Raw genomic sequence first — 25,120 nt, 5'->3', positions numbered from 1 at the left:
ATGCTTAGAACGAATTAGACTACATATTGATGCAGCAAACCAAAAGAACCAGATGGAGGCTTAGTTTGCATTTTAGTAAGCTAAATCTAGATAATGAAATGTTAGGGGATCCAAGACTAAGAAAGTTAAAGAATATGTAGCTCTGAACTGAATCCATGAGTTTAATAACTGTCATCCTTATTTTCAAGTATTCTACAATTTTTGTGAAATAACTCAGAAAGTTGATTTCATTGGCATACTTTGTGCTTGTAATAGAAACACATGCATATGAAATTATCATATTACATTCCTCAGGTAAGAACCTTCTAGAAGTTATCAAGCATGAAGTTTAAATATTAAAATACTTTTTTTATGACCAACTGTCACTTTTGGATTTAAAATATATAGTAATAGGCACTTTTCCTTTATCAAATGACATAGTAAGAGTACTTTTCCATTAAAGGACAAGTTTCAGAGTATAATAGATAGAGCTATTAAAGACCAACTATTAGCACTAAGATGTGCCTATGGCCTAACATAAGAAGGGCCAGAAGAATGGAGCTAGTGAGAACACTGGAAAAAAAAGGAAGATGGTTTAGGAGAAGGGCTAGTGTTTTATAACTTAAAACCAAAAGCTACAGGTAAACTCTGACCACCAGGCACAGTGGTTCTGAAGCCCATCTCTGAGTTCTCAATTCCAGTTTTTGGAGGCTAGACTTGCTATGCTTTTTAGCTGGCTGTCTCTGGCTTAGCTGTCTTCAGTGCAGAGCTTCGTGATAAGATGACATTACTGGAAGACCTTCCTTAAGAAGGCTGGGCAAAAGTCCCCTGGCACTAAGGTATTAGGCAAGTAGGCAATGAGCTTCTGATATGAGGCTGGGGGTGTGTATCAGAGTGTGTTAAGTGTGCACGTACAGCCATTGTCATTTCTTTCTTCTCACATTTCGCCTCCCATTGTTTTTGAAAAGGTCAACAGGTAACTGCCGCATTTTCTAGGGTGACATGCTGGGATTGGGGCTGGGTTCCGAGGTGGTATGTAACTTATCTCACAAGACTGTTGCTTCTATTATAAACTACGGTCATATCAAAAGAATTTCTGAGGAAAAACTACCTGAAAACCAACTAAACTATACCTCACCTCCCTACTCACATGGAGTGACAGGAAAAAGATACATGAAGAAAACAAATTCCTATAAGAATTAGTTTTTAAAAACTGAACTTTGAACAGAAGTTCCCTCTAGAGAGTGAGAAGGAGAGAGGGTTGTTTTTTATTTTCACCATTGTTTTATTTATTTAGCAATAAATAAGTTATTACTTTTCAATTAAAACAATAAAAGAAAAACATGGGAAATTGAGAAACTTCCAAGCTACGTTTTTTGGTGCAATCCTATTATGTCATAATCTACCATCTTCCCATAATTGGTAAGCATAGGAGGTAGATATCATACACAGAGGGAAGAAAGGGAAGCATTTAGCATCTTCCATTTTCTCTGGCAAGGGTGACCAAGGTAAAAAGAGACTGAATTTAGGACAGGTTCTCATAAAATAAGCTAGAAATTACTCCACTTGAGAAACTGACAATACACTATTAATGGCGTGATGTGTGAAAACAGTAGCAAGTAAAACTGTGGCTGAACCTAATCAACTTGCTTGGTAAAACAAACTGTAAATCCTAACTTGTCTCACCTACACTGGCGAGGGTTGTCATTCTTTTATGTGAACTTTAGTTCTTACCCGCCCACATCTGGTGTGACTCTGTAGCATTCATTCTTTTGCCATTTCAATCTGGCTTCCTGGTTTAGTAACATTCCTGAGATTATTTTCCTGGTGGATGCAGGGCTATCGGTTTTCACTCAAGTACAAGTTGCAATTTCGATACGTTTTACAAAGGAAACAGGATGAAGCTAGGTGGCTTCATCCACCCAGGGAGCCTGGCTTCCTTGTGCAGAGAGCAGATTTTAGGAGGAAAACCACTGTCCAGGGGAGCTGGCAGATCTGGTTTCCAACCACGAACTGGTTCTCTCACATGTCATATTCCTGTGGCCTTCATCTTTGAAATGGGATTAAATCAGGAAAGTATGGATTCAATAGCAGAGGAGGGTACTCTAAATGAGCCATTAACACAAAGAGCAGTGATTCTAGTTACTCGCATCCCAGCTTTGTGGTGTCCAGCATGAAGAGGGTACCCTGAATGTGCAGTACTCTCCTTCTCTTTACAGAATACCCAACGTGAAGAATTTTGCAATGGTTTTATTCCTGTTTTATGTCACATGATGGATAAAACATTAATTTCAGCTTTATTACATAATCAAATGGAAAAGAATTGGTGACAAAAAGGGTTAGCTATTATTCATTCATTCATTCATTCATTCATTCATTCTAGTGTCTGGCCTAGTATGGGCCATATATCATTTTAGTCACTGGGTGTACAAAACAGGAACAAAATCCCTGCTCTTCAGAAACTTGTATTCTGGTGGGTGGAGATAGGAAATCAATCAGTGAACAGTATTTGATATTATACTCAGGGTGATAAAGTTGTGAAGAGTATAAAACAGGGTAATACATCAGAGAATGAATGGTGGTGGTTATGGTGGTGAGGGGTCTTCTGGGTCAGACTGGGTTGTCAGGGTAGAACTCTCTGAGGGGAAAATATGTGAACCGAGACCCGCATGGCATCTATAAACACATACTTCAGTAAACAGATATAAAGTTATTGTTATTTGGAACAGAAGGCTTCTTTTGAGTTCCCAAATGTCCAAAGTCAAAAAGGAAAGGAACAGTGAGCGATAAGAATATAAAGTGAGGGACACTTCTATTTTAGCTCCTAGGATATGGCTAATGTATTATGTTGAAATGCACAAAATCGCTGATATTTCATCATTTTGACCTACAAAAACAGTAATTCAAATGGTTCAACTCAATAGCTGAAACTGAACAAAGTTATGGCACGTAGTCAGGTAAATGTTATTTACCGAGGCTTGCCAGGCTTAATTCACTATTTAAGTATTATAAATTGCCCTCATTGCCTAAATCCAAATATTCGTAAAATCTACATAAGTTACATAAATACAAAAAATTTATTGGAAGACTTACAGTGTGTCAGATACGGAAACTAAGTGCTTTCTGGTGTTGCCTCATTTGATCCTTATATAACCTCAGGTACTGCTACCACATGATGTAACAATGAAGACACGGAGGTCCAGAAGTGTTAACTAACTTGATCCATCATACCACTTGCAAGTGGTAGAGTGCCCAAGCAAGGATTTATACTGAGGAATATCTTCAGAGACTATATTCTAAGTTCCGATCACGTAGTGTTTACAGGAAAATATGCTTATTCATTTCAAAAGTCAACAATAATTACATCTAACTTGCTGTATTTTCAGGTTTACATAATATTTATCCCCTTTTAGATGTGGAACATTTCATTAGTGCCAAGACTTAAATGATGTGATGTGACCTGGGGCATATGTTTGCATACACACACACAAACACACACACACACGCATACGCTATATATTAAAAGAGTGTCGCACTGCTTGAACAAATATATTTGGGGATATAGCACACATAACAGTGGAGAGGCTCATGTGGATAGTAATGACAAGCGGTTTGGTACATTTTTTTCTTTATGATCTTAAAAATAAATCAAGGTTAGTCTCAACTACTTATAGTTATTCCATTTCCCTTGCTCTTTGGGCATATGATGCAACCCTGGCCAAGGCAATAGGGAACTAAGTCAGCTGGAAAGATCTATGAAAAGTTTGCCTTGATCTTACAAACAGGACAAAAGGTAGGGCACCTTGGGCGTTGGTCTTTGGCTCTCCGGATGCTGTCTTATAAGAAGTGATGCCTAGAACTGTTGGCATTACAGAAAAGTTAACAGAGAGGCCTGACGCTGCAGAGCCACAAAATTCACTCCAGAACAACTCTATCTCTGAACTTCCCGATAATAATTTTTCCTCATTATTTAAGTCAAAAACTGAGGGAGGTGTGATTACAAATCCAAACTATAACCAGTATCAGCATTTTAGATTCGATTTTATATCTCATCTTCAAAATCAGAAAATATGGTATTAGGAGAACATTTGTTTACTACTTTCTACATTTTTCTGTGTTCTTTATATGTACTTGTTATATAACCAGCCAAGAATAATGCCCTTAAACTTCACAAAAGTGCCGTATTTAAGGTTCTCTGCTCTTTTTTCTCTGACTTGAACACATGTCTCTTTATTCACGTTGCTCATATAGCTTTTCCATCTGTTTCCTTTAGACCTGAACTATAATTGAAAATATTATTGACGATTACGGCCTTCTAAATTCTTTGTGTTTGTGCATAATTGATCTCAACCATCAATAAAACAGTAAAACGTTGCTGCAACACTTTTATTTTCAACTTGCTCCTTTTTTCCTTTTACACAATTTCATATTCTGGGAATATCTTCCCCATGCCCACATACTTTGTACCTGGATGTTCTTAAAAATAACATTCATGGCTTTTAGAGACTCTTCAGGAAATTACTCTAGGACCCTTAAAATGATTGAAAAGGATTAATCTACCTTCTTCTGCACTATATTGGTAGTCATCATCTAGCCTCTCGGCCTAGATAATTTAAGATATTAGGCCATTGAGCTGCATATTTTACACAGCTCTTAACTTACCAATGTTGTGCAGAGGAGGTTAGATTAAAAAATTACTTTAAAATACGTTTCTCAAAAAATCTCATTTTGAAAGCATCGGTAAATATCTTGGCCAGATAACCTGATGTGTATTGTAGCTACAAGGTGACAGATTTTATCCACCCTCCCTCCTCTGAAAAAAAAAAAACCCTAGGTTTTGTTTTAGATTGCTAAGACCAAGCTAATAAATGTGTAAATTAAGTGAGAATACTGGTAGGTTATCCCTAAGACAATGAAAAAGAGCACACTATAACCTCACTGAGTACATGGAAGGACCAAGAATGTATGGCTAGTAAAGAGTATTCTTATAACTGTCAAGAGGGAAATAAGCAGGATTAAAAGGATAAACCTTTTGAAAACCTCATCTAAACTGTCTAGTATGGCAAAGAAGAGAGTTATTCCAAGTAGACTTTAAGCTGCATTAACCAAAACGGTATTTTAATGTTGTGGCAGATGATTTCTGAATGAAGTATATTTTTATATTTTGTCCACAATTTTATGATTTATATTCCTTGGAAGTTGCATAGGCTGACATAATTTATAATTTAATTTAACTGAGGTATTATAAGGCCCACACCTCAATAAGCTTCAAAACTGCTAATTGGGATAATAGGAAATTACTTGTCTTCTCCCAAATGCCAGTGAAGTAGGTCAGGATAATTAATAAGCAAGCTGACTTTTCAGTCAAAGGAAAACAAGACAGGTCTCATCTGTGTACTTTTAATACCATCCATTTTACACCAAAATGAGTTCAGCCTGTGAAAAATCATAGTATGATTCAGTTAAATAATTGAATTTCAAAATAAGAGAAAACGCAGTCCCACCATGAGAGAACAGATTGACGACTGTTCTAAAGGAGGCTAAATTTACACCTCATAAGCAGGGAAATTGGGAAAAAAACCAATCTAAGTCACCAATTGAGGTACATCTTGCTTTTTAGATTGCTTTGTAAACTTGTAAACACCATATAATATATATCGTATTATATAATGTTAAAGGTAAATATAAATGATAAGAGAGGAGTTTGGTTGATGACATAATTCTTCATACGTAAAGCAGGACATAGGCTATATTTTCACATTTTCTTCCACTGCTCCCACCCACTTGCCTGATGCTTCCTATTTTTAATTTCTTGGTAAACTGAGAGAAAATATTTGGAGCTAGAGACGTTAAACTTATTTCCGCTGCAGGTCTGTACTGGATTCGTGCAAATTCCCTTTAGTAGGTCAAAGCGAATGCTGGCCTCGAGCAGGACAGTTAGTAACACCCCACTGCTGCACTTCGGTTGTAACAAGCATAGGTGCCTGCCAAGCTAAGGGCAGCAGAGTGAGTGCCTGCTCCGTGTGTGTGTGTGGGGGGGCACGCCGTCAGTCTGGGACTGGTGGCATGGCCCTCAGGTTCTTTCATGCCTATAATTCTGGCTCTGTGGATAGAGCACCCAGCAGCTCAATTTGAATAAGAAGCCTGGAATACTTGCTCCTAATGGCCAACCTGCGGCAGTCGTGAACACGAAACCCCTTCATTAGACCTTAAAAAATTCTTTAGAAAACACTGATTTTAAAGCTGATGGTTCTCAAATGAAGTGTTCAAATTGCACGTCCTAAATGTTAAAAACAGTAATGCAGAAAATCTGTCGTTAGGAAGGCACACATACATTCTGTTAAAATGCACTGCTCTGCTGAGAATGGTCTGAAGAACACCGACACATCAAGTGGCAAGATTTGGGGGAAAATTCCCAGAAAGAAACGGGGCCCTGAACGACAGTGTATGGCCACCTCTAGTGAAGCAGATCCGACTGCCCCACGATGTTGAACCATAAAGACAAACTGTACAATACTGGTTTATGGACACACTTCCTAGGGTTGTTCGGCCTTATCCCAATTGTTCCACAAAAAAAAAGAGCTCCTGAAAGAGATGGAAAATACCGAATAACTGCCCGCTCAACTCGTTTGGGAACCTGAAGGAAAAACCCACCAACTTAGGAGTGCATCTATATGGTAAAAATATATCCAATCAACAAAACAGCAAAAAAGAGACACTGGAAGAACAAACTTGAAAGCTATCTAACTACAGATGCTCTGTGGGCTCGGGTTTTCCTTTCAGGCCCGAGGATGCGCTTTCTCCTTTCCAGTATTCCCTCATACATGGCCAGGAGGAACTGGGAAGTAACTGGCTTAAGCGAAAAAGATAGCATCAATGACTTCTACCTGCGGCCATGAGGAGATGTTTTCTGAACAGAATTCTCTAGTCCCAGAATTCTCTAGGGCTGTGCAAATGTCAACACAATTTATTTTAAAATGGCAAAGATAAAGTATTTTCCCCGATATGTTTGTACAATACTGAACAAACCTCACGTAGTTATAGCAGTTGTGCAGCACCTGGGTGACAGTTGAAACGAAGTTTCTAACTCATCTTTAAATTTTAGAAAACAATGTACTAATTTTGGTAAAACATCATAACAGTAAAAATGTATTATTATGCTTGCCAGAAGTCCTACAGAGGCCTAACATGGCTCCTAGATATTTCTTCCACCAGACTCTTCCATAATCTCTGATAAATGTGAATGCTGGGAGGCCTTCACAGGTAATAGATGGTAATTCCCTTTTCCTGCACCAATAGTATAACTTTGGTAATGCTATTCATGGAGATTATGGCTAAAATACATTTCACATGGAAACTGCTTTAACATATGAATTTTATTACAAGTGACTCATATTTTGATGGTAGAAGATATAATTTAATTCCCATTAAATAATGCAATGAAGATCTGTACCATAAAAGGAAGTCTACTGTGTTTTCTTGTTAATCATCTCCAAAGTGGCCCTCATTTTAAATAAGCCAAGCTTAACACGGGTATGAGGCTCCTGACCTGCTGGTCCTTTGTAAGCTCTGAGTGGTTTTTCCAGTTATGATGAAGAGCTTACAGTAATATATCCCATAGTCAAAGTCTTGTATACTCACAAAATGGGCTGATGGGTAGAGTCTGCTTGTATCCTTTAAAAAGAGAAATCTAATGCCTTAGTGGGACCAAACCAGCAACTGTGGTTTCATCAACACTGGCTTGGGACATCTGCACTAACTGGCCCAAACCTCGTTTTGAATACAGACACGCAAACAGTTTTATACTACTACTTGAACACTATTTTCCTGGGGGGAATCTAGCCAAACCTAGATTTTCTTTTTAAGTAAAATAACTGAGTTCTAGCATTTCTCTTAAAATAGGCTGGGTTTCTGGACTGGTGTAGAACATTGATTATAAGCAGATGCTTGGTAAGTCATGTTGGATAAAGAACTTGATAATTAGTAAACATATTCTTAATGCCAACAAGCAGAGGATTACTTAATTGACTTTGTCTTTCTTAAGAGTTGATTCACATAAATTGAGTTTTACAGTCAACATACATACCAAGAAAGTAAATAAATGCTTTTGGAAAACTGGTTACTTCAACTATTTGGAGTAGATAGAAGTGCTATTTTAAATTTCTTCTTGGAAAAACTCTGAATTTTTCCTTTAAATCTTTTAATGATGGAAAGGGAAGTTGTACATGTATATGAATGTGTGTGTGTGTGTGTGTGTGTGTGTTCACTTACATATTCAACCAAGGTTCTGCTAATGCTCTGCTTAAAGCATTTAGTTTCTTAACCCAAACTCAGGAGGCAATGACTGTGGACCAAAGGGATGATGCATGCAAGAGAGAAGAAAGTGGATAAGAGGAGGAAGGAAAAGAAATGACTATCATTAACCTTAAAAGGCAAATGGGTAACTGGGGAAAACCATTTTCTCTAAGCTTTGGGTGTTCTGGGATATAGGTTTCGTTATCCATCTTTTGTCCCCCATGTTACTCAAGTTCTGAAAGTAAAACACCAAGGGATACCTAACTTTCTGTGCTGCAAGACCATTATTTTAAGAAAAAAGGGAAACAAAATTCTATTTTCTTAAAATAAGAAGTTTGAAAAGGTTAGGACTCTGTGTACACAGGCTAAGCATCTCCAACATACTTACTTTTGTCTCCTATGTTTTCCCCTGCTGCCTCCCCTTCCTCCTCCTCCTCCTCCTCCTCCTCCTCTTCCTCCACCTCTGTGGGCTGCACGTCATCCTGCGGGTCACAGGCACTAACCGGCGCGTTCAGACAGCAGTGGTTGAACCCGCTATCTCGAGGCAGAGTAAAACTTCGAGGCTTGCCCCCATTTCCATTTAACACTTGCATCCTCTCGCTCTCGGCCAAGGGGTACGGCCCATAGTGATCCTGTAGGTGGCACTTCTGAGTTGGAAGAGTGGACTGCCGCCTGTGCTCTGGCGAGATGGCCGCGGAGTCAGAGAAGACAGAATCCTCCAGGGGCAGAGTCTGAAGATAGTGTAATCCAGAGCTTGTCAGGGGTGTCTCGATTAAATCCTGCCAGGAGCGGCGCTGACTGGCTGTCTTGCGAATGGGGGACACTGCACTGCTCCCGGTCACTTCCTGGCGAAACTCCTCATGGGAGGACTGTGACTGAGAGGTCTCTGTGGAAGAGAGCCGGCTGTGTTTGGCTTCCACATAAGGACTGGCACAGCTCATCTGTGGAAAAGAGCCTCTGATCAGTCTCCACAGAAATAATGGGCCACATCTGTCAGCAAAGCACACATTAGATTTCCACCAGCTAACATTTACCAGTCAAGTTAATGACTACTAGTCAAGTTCACAGACATCTCAAAGTTAGGCTCTGGCTGATCTTTCAAGGGACTGAGATGTGGAGTGTTTAAATGCAGCTCTACCAGACGCTCATGAAAAATCTAACATATTAACATGCAAAATTTTACAATGAAGCCTAAGAAAATCTGAGTGCTTACATAAGAAATATTCAGCAACAACAACAAAAATCTGAAGTTTTAAAAATCTCGATGCATTTGAAACCATGAACAATTGTTGTCAAATTAATATTTCTGGATTTTATGGAGTTTGTGGGTGAGGGCAAGGAAAGAGGCTTTGGATGTTAAAACAAGATGCCTATAATCAGACAGAACTCCTCCTCTTCCTCACAACTGAGTGTCTGCTCCTATGGGCCCCAAGGAAAAGCTTTCTTAGGGTCTGGTCAATTTGTGGTGCTTTGTAGAGAGTGAAAAATATAGACAGGATGAGATTATACCCTGATGTGGATTAGCATTTGCCTTGAGCATGGGCACCTCAGGGTACATAAACACAAAAGACAATGGGATACTTTTATTCCCAGAATTTCAAGTTGGGGAATATATAACATAGCAAAAAGCACAACAAAGAAAAAGGACTGGCATCAAGTGAGAGCCTTAAAGGACTTGCAGGCGCCCCTGCTGGGAAAAAGGCTTATGCTAGCTCCTGTGGCTAACAGATCTGCCCGGGCTCCTTTCTGGCAGGAGCCAGATTTATCAAATGTGATCTGGCAAATGGGGCTGTGGCTGTGGTCAGGACAAGCCCAGCTGAGGCGAAAGCGCATACTGCCCCTCTGGCTAGAGGAGGAGAAGTTAAGTGGCATCTTCTGGGGGCAGTTTATCTTCCCACATGTTAATAACATATACACAGTTTCCTTCTTAAAATCCCCAAGCTGCTATGATTAAAGAGCTGTTCTCTGAAGCTGCAGCTTTCTTCCCTTTCTTCTTCTGTTAGAAATATTTTAAAGGAATTATTCAGGCCCTGATGTTTTAGGGAAAGAGAGAAAACATGAAATAAACTATATCTTGCCACTGACTTCATGATTTCATTTCTATCCCTCATCCTTGAATTCTGTTGCACTCACTAAATTGCTGTATTTATTAAAGAAATGTGCATACATATAGGAACAATTCTTAGGTAACAGACATTGTCATCAAACGTTGTTATTAAAAATGTGGCTACATATAGGAACAATTCTTAGGTAACAGACATTGTCATCAAACGTTGTTATTAAAAATGTGGCTTCCCTTTTAGTTATTGACCAAAAGTGCCCATTTGTTTATTTCAGAAATATTTATTAAGCACTTAATAAGTGCCAGTGCTGGGCTAGGCCTTGGGTATGTGTAGATCAATTTAACAGGGTCCCTGTTTGCAAAAGTCCATAGTCTAGTCCAGTGAGCTGTTTGTAGTCCCAGATATTCTGATTTAATGTCTGCATCTGCATTTCTAAAATGTTCCAGAGGTGATTCTTATGCACAGCCAAAATTGAGAAGTGGCCTCAAATTATATCAACATCTTGTGTAGTGCTTTTCTTATTTAAAATCCTCTAGAGTAATATGGAGGTGTAATTAGGTTGGCTGCTGTTCTCACTTAAATAAAGCTTCCATTTCCTATGTGGAAGACTCAGTCCCAAGATAGGCAGAATTGACTCTTATGATGCCATAACCATGCAATATATTGTCAAAACTGGGACACTACTGAGATGCTCTTAATAATTCTGATGGGAAATGGGCATAAAGTGGGATACCCCCAAGAAAACCAGGACAGTTGTTTAGCCCATTAAACGATTAAAGTATAGTCTATACACAGAATAATTTATACAGGTTTAAGAAGTCTGGAGTACCATATAAACACATACACTAAGCCAGACCCCGTGACTGTCTAAAAAGCTATATGTTAAAACATGTGTTCAATATAGATATAATATTAATTTTTATGAATTGTTTCTTAAGGACACAGGAATGAACTTTATTAGTGTAGGAATATATAAGGTCCATTTATATATCTTTTTCTAAGAAAATTTTTTTTGTTGATGACATTTCTGTGAAGGCTACTCTGATACAATAGGCTTTTTAAAAATAGACCTGGGCAGATATTTATTATGCCTGGAAACTGTGGTGACTATTTCTCCTCATTAAACAATCTTTGCATACTTAAATTTTTCCCCCTTATAGCTATTAGATTCCCTATCTTCCTTCCTCTTAGGAATCCTGAGGTCTGACATGCAATTCACTACATAATTGTTTTTAATGAACGAAGGGGTATTCCAGGTCAAAGAATCTGATGCCAAATTATGGTAACATGCCTGTTGACAACTTACAGAGGGAGGCCGCGGATATGTATCGTAGGGGGGTGGAGGGCTGTCCTGTTTGGGTGTTGATGGAGTATCTGCTTCTTCCTTGTCACTCTCACTCCAGTAATCTGTAAATTCACACACATAGATACAATAACATTCTATTAAATGTTTCTAGCCATATTTCCAGGAACATACACTACCAGCTAACACAAGGAAATTTAAATTCCACTCCTACACCCCGTTCCCCAGCACCTCCTACTCCAGGCCCACCAGCTTTTATTTTCGGCTGGGTTTTGAGGAAGAAGGAAGAGCACAATCACCTAATTTCAACCTTTAAAGCAAGCAATTATATATACATAGCTACGATTTTAAGGAGTTAAGAAACAGACACTGCATAAGCCAAATTGGGTTTAGGGTGCTTTAGATTCCAGGCCAATTTATCCTGAACCTTTAATTAATGAATGATATCACATGATGCCTCTGAAAGGTGTACCATTTTACCCTAAAGATGAACACTCAAAGAAAAGCAATATATATATACTGCTGTAGATCTCTACAGATATAAACAGCTCCAAAAAAAATGTTCTCAATTCTCTTTTCTGGCTTCAATTCATTGGTTATCTAACAATCGCTGTTTCCAGAGTCATGCTGACATGAATCCCTATACCACCATACTCCCACGTCTACTTGGAAACACATGGCAAATCCTGATTCTTGCCAAATGCAAAAGGGCAAATTTGCTGATGTGGGCCACAAGTTCCAAACTTCCAGAACTACTTAAAAGGGTAGAAAATGTAAGCCGCTAGATTTGGCAGACCTCAGGCAAGAGGGAAGGAAAAAAACTCTGAGAGAGAAATCAGTTGAGTAAGTGAAATACAGCACAAAGGCCAATAATCAGAACCTGTTCCACTAATATCTTAACCACCCTTAATTCTAGGTTAATTCTTTACAAGATTTACAAGGAAAAACCTACAAGTATTACCCATATGAATCTCAGATGATAAAAGAAGAGAAAAAATATTAAAACATATGTTCCTTATTCTTATGAAAATCCAAATCACAAAAGAACCATCATAAGGCCTAAATGATATGCAGATTTAGGTGAAAAATCATGGCACATCTTTTTACAGGAACCCCTCTCCACCCAGGAATTCCTATACTGTAATATTTATATACATTTTCCTTGTGGTGTTATTAATAAGCATAGCTAACATTTACTGAGTACTTACTATATATGCTGAATAGAAAGTAGTAGAGCTGGGATTTGAACTAAGAAATCCCCTTGCCCTAAACCTTGAAGGGACTCTTTTTGTATGACATAGTGGGAAAATTTAATTTGACATATATTCAAGATGATTTTCAAAACAATTTTAAAGATTTTTATTTATTTGGTAGAGAGAGAGAGAAAGAGAGTGAATGCACACATGCAGGGGGAGTGGGAGGCAGAGGGAGGAGCAGGCTTCCTGCTCAGCAGGGGGCGGATGCAGGATTCAATCCCAGGACCCTGGGATCATGACCTGAGCGGGCAGACACTAAAGCGATTGAGCCACCCAGGTGCCCCTATTCATGATGCTTTAAGCCCCCCTCCTCCTGCTGCTCTATGACTCTGGCTATCGTGAACAGCAATTCTTTAGCAACAGAGATTATTATATTCAGGCCTCAAAATACAAAAACTTTGAAAATGCTATTCCTACTTTAATTATTCCCTTTGACGAAAAGATAAGCAGAAACTAGTTAATCTAAATTTGTGTCTGGTATTTACAATGGACCATGCTGGTGACAGCCAGTATAATAAGTTTCCCCTCAAATATGAATTGATCCAGTTGCCCAGAGATGTACCCAACAAACAATGGTGGGGAAAGCATGAACTATATAGTTGGGTAGATGTAGGTTCAGTTCTTGGCTGTACCACTTAGCATCTCTGTGCTCTTGTGATGGTTACTAAACCTGAGTCTGTTTTGACATCTGTAAAACGAGGCTGATGATAATCGCCTTTCAGAGTTGTGTGTATGTGTGTGGATGGTACTAAATGAGGTAATATATATTCAAGTGCTTCACACCTTGATAGCACTCAATAAATATTAGGACCCCTGATCTTCTTGGGTGGATTTGCAGGTAGCATGCTCGGATAGTCTGACCCAGATCACACAGGAGATAGATGCCTTATGTTTATCTTCTTGGACATTAGGGGTTTTTTTTTGTTTGTTTGTTTTCTTTCAGCAATGATAAGTGAATTCTGAAGCTCTGGGATCTGGGTTAGATAGTTTTGTGGGAGCTTGAAATACTACAGGGAAGTCATTGCTGGAGGTGAAGGGACTCGGCACCCCCCCTCCCAAGCAGTGGTTTACCAATATCACTCTGTTTTTACCCTTTCTACTGTTTCATGAAACTGTGGCACCTGTGTTGAGTTTCTCCTTGACCTTTGCACTGATACCTTGGGGGTCTCAAGGAATTAGTACCTCAAGTGATCCTTATTAGCATGTTGATAAGGAGATGATTGCCATTTTATCCAATTCTCCATAGCTATCACTACAAGTGACAGATGTGTTCCGGAGAGGAACATACGCAGAAAATTCAATCATGGTTTACTTGGGGTTTGTGTGGGAAATCACAGGCACACCGTTTGCTCAGTGGCTGAAACCAGTTTGGTTTGCATTCTAAGAGCAGATTAATTTATTTTTCTTAGCTTTTTATTTAGTACAAAATAAATGGAACTGTTAATGTTTCTTGCAGTGATATTCAATTTTATAAGGAACTAATCATGAATAAACAGTGCTGTCAATAGAAGAGGAACATTTTCACTTTACTTTTCATGTTGATATAAAAGGATAATTTGAAAAAAGAATGACTTTTTCATCTAAAACTACCAAAAAATACAATATATTTCGTTTATTTTTATCTAATTAAAGCTTTAGAAAGACCTTATGTATGACAGAAAATAATGTGTCGTGAATGTCTGACTTGAAGGTGGAAAAATATAGAAAAATGATTAGCAGACAATTAGCCAAACTGTGATCTTGGCATAATTCAGTGTAATCCTGTTTTCTCTAAGTACAACAACAAATAATGAAAGAGAAGCCCACATCCTTTACACTCCCATAGCTACAGATAGCAATTCACCAAACTTTTATTTAAATCAATGCAAGAGTCACTTCCAAGCTGCACTGGATACTTAAATAAAAAGTGCTTGGCAGTTACTCCTTTGCATGTTTGTGAAAGATTCCCAACCCTCAAAGATCTATATTTTGTATGAAGTTTAACGTTAGTGCTGAGAATGGTACTCAGGAGATGTCAAAGAACTGTACAAAAGTGTGGAGTAGACACATGTGTCCAGTTGTTTTCTATATAGGATATACCATGAGACCTAATTATGCAGAAGGTTAGAACTGTCGTATATTTCTGACCTATGTCGGAGTGCCTGAGGAATATACACTCTGTGGAAATCCAAATTATTTCAGAGATTCTGGTTGCGTTGTGCTAGCAAGAGAGAGGTGAATTATTAACTATTAGTTTCTATCAATAAATGCCTACCACTCCAGAAGGCACTAAAATATATACTCACATGACCAGGGCAGCATGAATCCATGGACTGAATACTTATTGGAACCTGCATGTGCAATATAACTTACCAGTTCTTTAATCCACAATGAAATTCAACTATATAATAGCAAGTACAAAGAAAACTCACTAAAATCAAGACCATGCTAAGCTCAAAGTGATAAAATACAAGAGTTGAGCCTGAAAATCCAAGATTCCTTATTCATGTAAATTACATTTTTTCAAAGATTCATTTTCCTGTCAGTACATTGCTCACTTTTAATTCTTGCATCTTAAAAAAAATCAGAAACAAATCTGTATGCACCTATAAAGAACTGTTTTATGACTTTAAAACAATGTGAAAAGGAAGGCTGATATATCTTTTTTTTTAGTACTCTTAACACAATTTTAGGCCCATAAATTAAGTTGAAGTATGAAAGTTTTATTCCTTAAACAAACTTTTAACAATGAAGAAATGTGGCTTAATAACTGGCCTGAGACTTCCTAGTCCTGGCTGGGATATGCCTGTGCACACTGACTTAATGGAGATTGCTTCCATGTTATTTGTGGAAGTATCTATGCTGCTTCCACTCTCAGGAATGCTTTATTTTGTTACTTCCTTAACTCTACTCCTCATCCTGGGAGAAAGAGTTCAAATAATGGAGTCGACATAAAGCCTTTTCCCATTCTCCGCCTGGAAGCAATCTCTCCAGCCAAATTTCCATAGAATTTGATTTGTACTTTCTTACATTTCATTTTCTGTATTACATTAAGAGTGTCCTTTCTACTAGAATTCAATGCAATTTCAGGCAGGATGGGTGCCTATTTCACCTTAATTTAATCAGAGTGCTAGTTGAAGGCATTACACAGAAAAGCTTCATATTGAATAAAATATCTTCCCTTCTCCTCTGCTGCTGACTTTACATCAGGCTCACAACCACTTCCTCTAGCATGTTATTTCCTCATTAATCCTGCCTCCTTCGCAGGTTTTTTTTTTTTAATTTTGCATCCACTTAGCAAATTTTTAAAGTCAGCTGCATGTTGTACAACCATTAGGAGTAATTTACTTTATGTTGTTCCTCAGTTTTTCTTTTTTTGGTTTTGTTGTTCTCTAATTTTTCTTAAGCAATTTCAACAGTGTATCTTTGAGATCCTCAGCAAGATGATATATTCCTATAGGCAGGAACAATGTTTTGCTATTTCTTTGAAATCTTCCTGCCCTAACTCCTCACCCTTCGGTGTTCTACCCATCCTCATTCCCTCACTCAAAGGCTCTAAACCAGGGGTTGGTAAACTAAGGCCTGCAGGCCAAATGAGCTCTGCCTGTTTTTATATGACCTGTGGATCAAGAATGGTGTTTACATTTTTAAATGGTTAAGAAATCAAAGGAAGAATATATTTTGAAATGTAAAAAATGATATGAAATTAAATTCAGTGTCCATAAATAAAGCTTTATTAGAGGCCAGCCACATCCTTCCTGTGTGTACAGTTGCTTTCGTACTGGAATGGCTGACTTTGACTAGTTTAGACAGAAATCTTATGGGCTTGCAAAGCCTAAAATATTAACTACTTGGCTCTACACAGAAATCTCGCCAACCCCTGCCCTAAACATTTGCTGACAGATTGGTTTTGGGATCTAGTTATCTTCCTTAGATCTTTCTAACCTTTAACTTTTAGATGTTTAGAAAAGTTTTGGCTGAGGTTTTGCTCGGAGAGGAAACAGAGGTTTTTAGAATCTCCACGTAAACAAATAGGCTATGCCCACTGGAGACACAACTAGAAATATGTTTGTATATATGTCAATCTGTGGAATTTCTCTGATTTGAGGAAGTCTCAAAAGATTTCCAAAACCTGTTGATGCTTACAAGGGATGTACAATAAACACTTTTTGGAAATGTAAAGCAACTTCGGAATGGTGACCACAGCTTTCAGTAAAATTTTAATTCTGCATAATGACATAGTCTTTTGTAAATCTGAGGTCAATACCGAGGCAAGATCATAGAGTAACAGATGAACAGAACTGAAGATCATAACCAATTGAGATAATTTATGGAAGAAGGGGTCATCCATCTGAGCTCTTTGCATAAAAGTCCACTTAAATGTCTATGAAACTGCTAACGAGAAGAAAACAACACACTAACAAGGACCTGAACTTTGGTCAGTATTTAGGACGAATTATAGACTTTCTAAGATTTTTTTTCCTCCATTAGAAGTACACTGAGAGAGACAGCAACAAAATACATACTAGGTGCTCCAAAAATGTCAGCCTTTATTCCCCATCTGTTTAGTTTACCAAACCTTACCTATAAGATGCTATGGTTTGGATTCAAAGTGCCCAGAAGAGAAATTACCACAGCCTGATGTACGCATGTTCATTCAAATGATAGTAGTGAATCACTGTATAGGATAACAGCAAAACAAAACAAAAACCCCACGACTGTAAAAAAAAATATTCCTTTACCTTGTTCTTGCTTAATCCTCTCTCTTTCTGCATATCCTGCAGTCAGCATATTGATTCTATTAAGCCACCTGAAAAAACAAATATTAAAATCAGTAACATTGCAACTTAATTTCTTATATTTTGCTTCTTAAAAATATTTAAGAATAAAGAAGATGTGGTATATATATACAATGGAATATTATTCAGTCATAAAAAAGAATGAAATCTTGCTGTTTGCAACGACATGGATAGAGCTGGAGTGTATTACGTTAAGTGAAATGAGTCAGTCAGAGAAAGACAAATACCATATCATTTCAGTCATATGTAGAATTTAAGAAACAAAACAAATGAATGAAGGGGAAAAAAGAGAGAGACAAATCAAGGAACAGACTCTTAACTCTAGAGAATAATCTGATGGTTACCAGAGTGGAGGTGGGGGGGGCGTGCTGGGTGAAATAGGTGATGGGGATTAAGGAGTGCACTTATCATAATGAGCACTGAGTAATGTAAAGAATTGCTGAATCAATACATTGTATACCTGAAACTAATAAGATGGTATATTAACTATACAGGAATTAAAATAAAAAACATTATTATTATTATTTTTAGAGAGAGAATGGGGGGGGCAAAGGGAGAGGGAGAGAGAATTTTTTTTTAAAGATTTTATTTATTTATTCGACAGAGAGAGAGAGACAGCCAGTGAGAGAGGGAACACATGCAGGGGGAGCGGGAGAGGAAGAAGCAGGCTCCCACTGGAGGAGCCCGATGTGGGGCTCGATCCCATAACGCCAGGATCATGCCCTGAGCCGAAGGCAGACGCTTAACGACTGCACCACCCAGGCGCCCCAAGGGAGAGAGAATCTTAAGCAGACTCCAAGTCCAGCATGGAGCCCGACGAGGGGCTCCATCTCATGACCCTGGGATCATGAACTGAGCTGATATCAAAAGTCAGACGCTTAACTGACTGAGCCACCCCAGTGCCCCAAAGTTACAAGACTTAATAAAAACATTTATTTTAAGATGTTTAAGAATATATGAGATAATTCTACATAAAAGATGTGTTCTTGGCTACTCTTGACACATGGAGTCTTCAATGAGCTAATTTGCTGTAGTACAAATTATTCCCACACTAAAGATGCTATTTTGATAGAAAAGTCTTAGGCAAACCTGTTAATATCTGTAATATAGAGGGTTTTAAGATGATCAGAACCCTATTAGTTCTGTTGCTCCAAATTTAGAAGCACTCCAAATATCGCTGCTGGTTGTGTCTTCAGAACAAATGCTCATAATATCATACAATATATACTGATGAGGGAGAAAGTTATGGACCTTGCCTGTCAAAATAAATTTTACTATGAAATATTAGTTTTGATGAAGGTCATTTAAGTTTAATGATCTATGGGGAAACCCATGTCAGGAGTACTTTGGAAATTTGTCTCTAAATACAAGAGTATTAGGTTTTCTAAAGACAAAATGAACAAACATAATTTTAACCTCTCTTCAGATCCTGAAAATTTATCTCCACAAACAATAGTAACTTAAAAATAAATCTTTCCTCTCTCAGGAGTGCTGCTATTGCCAGTGCAGGGGCCTGCACTGTTTCAATCTCCATCTTTTGTCCCACCAGGTCTCTCCCTGTGTTCCTTATTCTAGCTGTTCTCACTGCATCAGATTATTGAATCAAAAAATCTTTAAATTAACCTGACAATTCACCATTGGTCCATTCTGAGCTATGATCCATATACTTTCCCAAATCAGAAATTAAGGAAGAACCCCCCCTTCCAAACTACCTTAAGTTTGGAAGCAATAGTATAGTTAATGTCATTAAACTGTGGAATAATCTGATCAAGATGCATTTTTAAGAAAAAATTGTGTTTGAGAACTTTTTCTCCCAAGAGTTTATCTCCTGTGTCAGATGGAAGACGATGTGCTTTGAAGTGAGTCATGTATTTCAGCTTTTATGCCCAGTGGTATTCACTGTGCAGCAGACTGTTAGAATATCTTGAAAATGGAGGAAAGTTGTGTTTCTCTTTGACAAAATCACAACTGTGGAAAATTAAGCCTTAATTTTAAGAATAAGTCACCTAAAGCTCAACATTATTTTGATAATTACATCCAAGTATTTTTGGGAAGTGAAGAAGAGACTGGAACAGAAAGGGAATAAAATAACGACTGATCAAATAAATCCAGTAGCATAGCGTACACTCACACACTCCAGAAAATTACAAATGATAAGAAGTCAACTTCATGATGAATAACCTTTAAAAAATGACTCTAATCACTAGTAAAGGGTCAAAATTGAAATTTAGTCTATATGGCATTTGTAGTGAGAAAGGGGTTGAATTTGTACTACAAGACAACTTTTAGCACTCTTGAGAAAGACTTGCTTAGTGCTTTTTGGGTGAAAATGATGGTAAGAGCACTAGAGGAACATGTATTATGAGATTTTAATCCAGTACCTCATACTGACTATTTTAAAAAACATCACTGAAGTTTCATTTTGTCAGAAGTTTAAAGAACAATGAAGTCTTTATGAGATGAATCAGAGAACTAAAAAGAGGCTGCCTTGATTTTTCAGTTCAACAAATTTACTCAGTGCCTGCTATATGCTGAACAATGAACTATGTTTTAGGGGCACAAAAATGAATAAGACATAATTCCTGTCTTCACTGAGTTCCAGAATTGCTAAATGTCACAAAACAATTGAAAAATTTTGACTACTTTTAGGAAGAAAAATTCTGTTCATGATAAAAACTCTTCAGAAAGTGTGTGGCTGACTCAGGCCAGTATGTACAGTTGTTGGTGCTGCCTTGGATAAACTTGTCCTTAAGGCCGCAGCCCCAAGAGCCTTACCTATATAGTTGTTGCAGTATAATTTGGTATTTATCAGCCATTATAAACAGCAGATATATATGCATTAATGGAGTCAAGAAATATTTAACGAGAACTTATGTCTGCTAGGTCCTGTTCCAAGCACCAAGGACGCAGAGAGAAACAAAACAAAGTATGTGCCTTCACAAAGCCTCCACCTTAGTGGAACACATGTCAAGTTAGTATCAGTGCCGTTTACACAAAAATAGCTAGGTAAAAAATTAGAAAAGTCAGAAGTGCTAGGAATGGGGGGGAGCTATTTTAAGAAAAGCCGGTTAGGGATACGAGCACTGAATTTAGTGATGGGGAAGTGCTTTAATATTAGGTCTACATTCAGCGCCTTACTATAACACTAAGGTTTTAAAACAAGACAATATAGGTAAGGGGATATTGAGACTAAAGTGAACAATCCCATGAAGTTGTCAATAACTAACAGAGAATAATGTATTAAGAGGGAAAAAAATGAGTAAGAACTATGGGAGCAATGTACAAAAAGTAATTACCAAATAGAAATGGGTGAATCCTCACAATTGAAAGGACCTATGTGCTGACACTATAAGGAATATATAGACCAAATGAATTCAGTAAATAAGTCTCAGAATACTTGAGAAACATGATATTTTGTTTTCTTCCCACAGATTTCACAAAGACTGGCAATTTCTTTTTTGAGGAGGAAACAGATGGATGGTGGTGGAGGCCTCAAAAGTGTTTTTGCAAATTACCTCACAAACTTACAGCTGCTCAGAAAATAGGTGAGATTTTAATATTCCACGTGTATATATATATATATATATATACATATATATATATGTAAATATGTATATATACATACATTTGGGTACATGTATATGTACATATATAGATATATGTAAATTTGAGTATATGTATGAGTGTGTGTTTCTGTGTATACACACACGCAGAGATTTTATACAAGAAAATTAAATTTAAGTACTTTTTCATTTCAATTACAAGGTCCTGCCTGTCAAAACTCACACTGTATTTTTAAAATACATAAGCTACTGCTTTAGAAATTAAGAAATAACCAGATAAGCTTATATTTATATTATAATTAGCATAATTATAATATTATAAATATAAAATCTCTTTAAGACTTAGGTACATTCCTTTAAAAGATTATATATAGAATGAACCAATGCCCACATTATCTTGCTGCTTTGTAAATCAGGCTACTGAACAAAATTGCTGGGGGGCATCTCTCCTACCACTAATCCTCTGTTTCTTTCCAGCACTGACTTTCCTTCCTATTCACAAGTAATTTCTAAAAATTTGCCTATTCAAAGTAGACTTGGGAATATGATTATCAAAAAAGAAAAAACAATAAAAGTCCATTACGCTTAAATTTTTAAAAAGATTCAGTATTTCAGGACAATGTAATTCTGAAGGTTATAGCGTACCATAGCAAGGCTCACATAAAACAGCACTCTTAAATGTATAATGAGGAGATGACATATTTGATCAGATACATTTTTTTTTCCTTTGACTCATTGCTTAGAAAAAACAAAACGAAACACCTGGGTTTGGTTTAGCTTCTTCTATGAGATCCTGAACCAGATACATCCATAGGGGTATTAGGGAAGAATAGTGACATGACACACTTCTGAAGTTATTGCTAATACAAGGAAGGGAGTGGAGACCAGGAACGGTTTTATAGTTCATAAAAAGGCATTTTCTATGCCTAAAAAGACCCTGACTAACATGTTTCATGAATAATTAAGTTATGTTAATTCTTAGACAGACGTGATTGTGTTCTAGTATATCTATCTTATAAGATGGGATAATGCTCATTTTTACCACTAATTCTGTTTGGTCATGATGTAAACCCTTCATACTCATCCCAAGGACAATGAGCTCAACATGTGATAAAATAGGTAGTGCGTAACTTGAAGAGTAGAATTATAAAATTATTAAAACACAAAATAGAGCATTACAACCTCCCCCCCACCTCATGAACATGTGAATAAACATTTTCATTTTGAGAACAAATTAAGGAGAAAAGGCTCTCCAAATTCTAATTGCCTAGTGTGAAATTTCAAGAATGGTAACATAAATCAAAAGAAGATTATGGGAAGTACAAGAAAGACTCAGTTCCCTTATTAATAATAAAATATTTTATCAAGTGTTCTCAACACTTGTTTGCCATTTCCCTGTGTTCATATCCTTGCTTTGGAAAACCACGCCTTTACTCCCAAGAGTCAAAAAACCAAGATTATTTATAAAAGCACATTGAAGTGTTGCACAATTTTCTGCTTAAAAATATCTGAATACTGGGGCACCTGGGTGGCTCAGTCGGTTAAGTGTCCAACTCTTGGTTTCAGTTCAGGTCATGATCTCAGGGTGGTGAAATGGAGCCCCACGTGGGGCTCCCCACTGAGTGTGGAGACTGCCTAAGACGTTCCCTTTCCCTTTTCTCTGTGCCTCCCTGCCCTGTGCTCTTGCTCTCTCTCTCTCTCAAATAAATTAATCTTTTAAAAAATATCTGGGTACTAAGTTTTTGGAGACACACAAAGAAAGGTAAATGGGTTAAGAGCCCAAACTGTATAAAAGGAATATATATTGCCAGCAAATACTTAAATAGCACTACAATTGAACAGGGATTGTTCTAAGCCCTTTATGTGTGCTCATTTGCTCCTCACAATAATCCCTTGGGTGGAGATAGTTATTACGTCCATTTTTTAAAGGGATCAATACCTGGCATAAAGAGGTCCAGTTCTACAGCCAAGGTCATACAGCTAGTAAGTGCGAGAGCTGGGATTTGGACAGTCTGGTTCCAAAGTCTATGCTCTTAATCACTATGCTATGCTGCCTCTCCCTAACTGTTGGCAAGTTATATATGTCATATGCATTGCCTGTGGAAGACCTGTGAAAAAGGAAAAATCTGAATCTTAATTCCAATTTCTATAAATCTAGAAACGAGAGAGGGGAAAGGAAGGAAAAGGAAGAAAGGATCAAATTCATAAAAGCTAAAGTGGAAACCTGGAGCGGAATGTTGTAGATGATGGAAATACATATATATGCATAAAATATTGTATGTATATGTAAAAAAATATATATATTTCTCCCTTCGCCCCCAACAGCCCCATATAACCATGTAGCCATCTAATCACTTGGAGGTATAATATCGTCCAGTGATAGAAGAAAGATGACAAAAGAAATACTAACTTTGCTTAGGACAGAATTATTGAGATGGAAGTTGTGCCATAAATACTCAGCACTTGGAAAAGTCAGGGTTTTTTGGTGATTATCTTTTCCCCCCACCTGGAAATAAATTTGAAGACACATTCTTGAAATGGACTTTTAAAAAAATCTTTTTTTTTTCAGGAGATTTTTTTGGGTCTATATATGGATTCAGACACATTTTTGGTAAGCTTGACAGTCAACAAGTTCATTTTGACCTTTAAAATGTTGTTTTTTGAAATTAGCTAAGACTAGATGCGGTTATGCCTGAGTCCATTTTATTTTAAACTGATCGATCACAGCGACATTATTCTTTAACGTTAATGTGGAAAGCTTAGAATTCTAAGCCTAACTGACTTTCTAAGTGCTTTGAAATTTAAGTAACACTTTACCTGTTCATATCATCGAGATGCTCAGCAGCAAAATAAAAGCTTTTGATTTTAGGATGACAGGCTTTGAATGCACTGCAAAAGGAAACAAAGTACACTTGCTTTATTTCAAATTGGGAAATAAGTTAGAACCAAATAATTTTTATGGGTAGAATTACCTCAATATCTAATCTGAGTTTACATATATAATACTTCTGCCATGATGACAGAAATCAGTAAAAAATTCAATTTTCTGCCCACAAAACTGCTTTCTTATTACCTCAATTTGAAAGCATTAGACAAGCAACCTGTAATTTAAAAGCTAGAAATTAAAAAAAAAAAAACACCCTTCCTTTCTCTCCCTCTCCCCAAATAAAATCAACTTACTATTTCTTGCGGCATTCACTGGCTCTATCAATTTTAAATTCAGGCAGACTGATGAATCCTTCTGCTTTTTCATCCTGAAGAGGCAACACTTTTATTTAGGGTATTATACACAAGGGGTTGAAGCTGATAATACTATATAACTATGCCTTAAAAATTTACACTAATAAATATGTTTATTTAATTTCTTAAATTTGACATTTTAGAGATGAGACTTCCTCTCTTGCTACATTCCATTCAGTTGAAGATATACTTTGAACATTTAGAATACTGCAAATTAAGATACACACAGAAATTTTGAAAAATCCTTCTTAGAATGAAGATAGAAAATTCTTTAAATTGTCAAAGTGAAACATGTTTTATAAGTAATTTTCTCGCCAGAATGTATACGTACTTTTATAACATGTAAAATAACTTCAGTCCACATTCAGCATTCATAGTTTTCTATAATTTTTAATGTTCAGATATAAAATACATCAAAATTTACTAATGCAATTCCTTTTCTGCCTCCAAAAAAGTCTTTTATCAAACCTGAATTAAACATGCTGTGTATTCAAGATTTTATAAATGAAATAGGTTAATTTGATTTCAAATATCTACCTTGATATGAATGCTATATGTATATAAAAGTTATTTTTTACTTGGACAATTGAATGAAATCCATAAAATCCTCCTCTCTCTAATTTGGCAAGGAAAAACAAGATAG

The 25,120-nt window shown here is 37.1% G+C and overlaps 1 protein-coding gene across 5 annotated transcripts in view; it reads right to left on the bottom strand.

Annotated features, from left to right (window-relative positions):
• CNKSR2 (connector enhancer of kinase suppressor of Ras 2) overlaps window positions 1-25,120 on the bottom strand; it is a 268,660-nt gene that overhangs the window by 30,995 nt on the left and 212,545 nt on the right. For all 5 annotated transcript variants that reach the window (XM_002913934.4, XM_002913935.4, XM_019809712.2 and 2 more), the window contains 5 exons: window positions 24,418-24,491; window positions 24,055-24,126; window positions 17,618-17,685; window positions 11,644-11,744; window positions 8,663-9,215 (listed from right to left, as the gene is read on the bottom strand). In XM_002913934.4, coding sequence (XP_002913980.2) covers window positions 8,663-9,215; window positions 11,644-11,744; window positions 17,618-17,685; window positions 24,055-24,126; window positions 24,418-24,491 — 868 coding nt within the window. The remainder of the gene's footprint in view (window positions 1-8,662; window positions 9,216-11,643; window positions 11,745-17,617; window positions 17,686-24,054; window positions 24,127-24,417; window positions 24,492-25,120) is intronic.

The sequence above is a fragment of the Ailuropoda melanoleuca genome, chromosome X, assembly GCF_002007445.2.
Source record: "Ailuropoda melanoleuca isolate Jingjing chromosome X, ASM200744v2, whole genome shotgun sequence".
In the NCBI taxonomy this organism is placed as follows: Eukaryota; Metazoa; Chordata; class Mammalia; order Carnivora; family Ursidae; genus Ailuropoda; species Ailuropoda melanoleuca.
The sequence above is the reverse complement of the archived record's forward strand: the minus strand, read 5'-3'. Positions and strand labels throughout refer to the sequence as shown.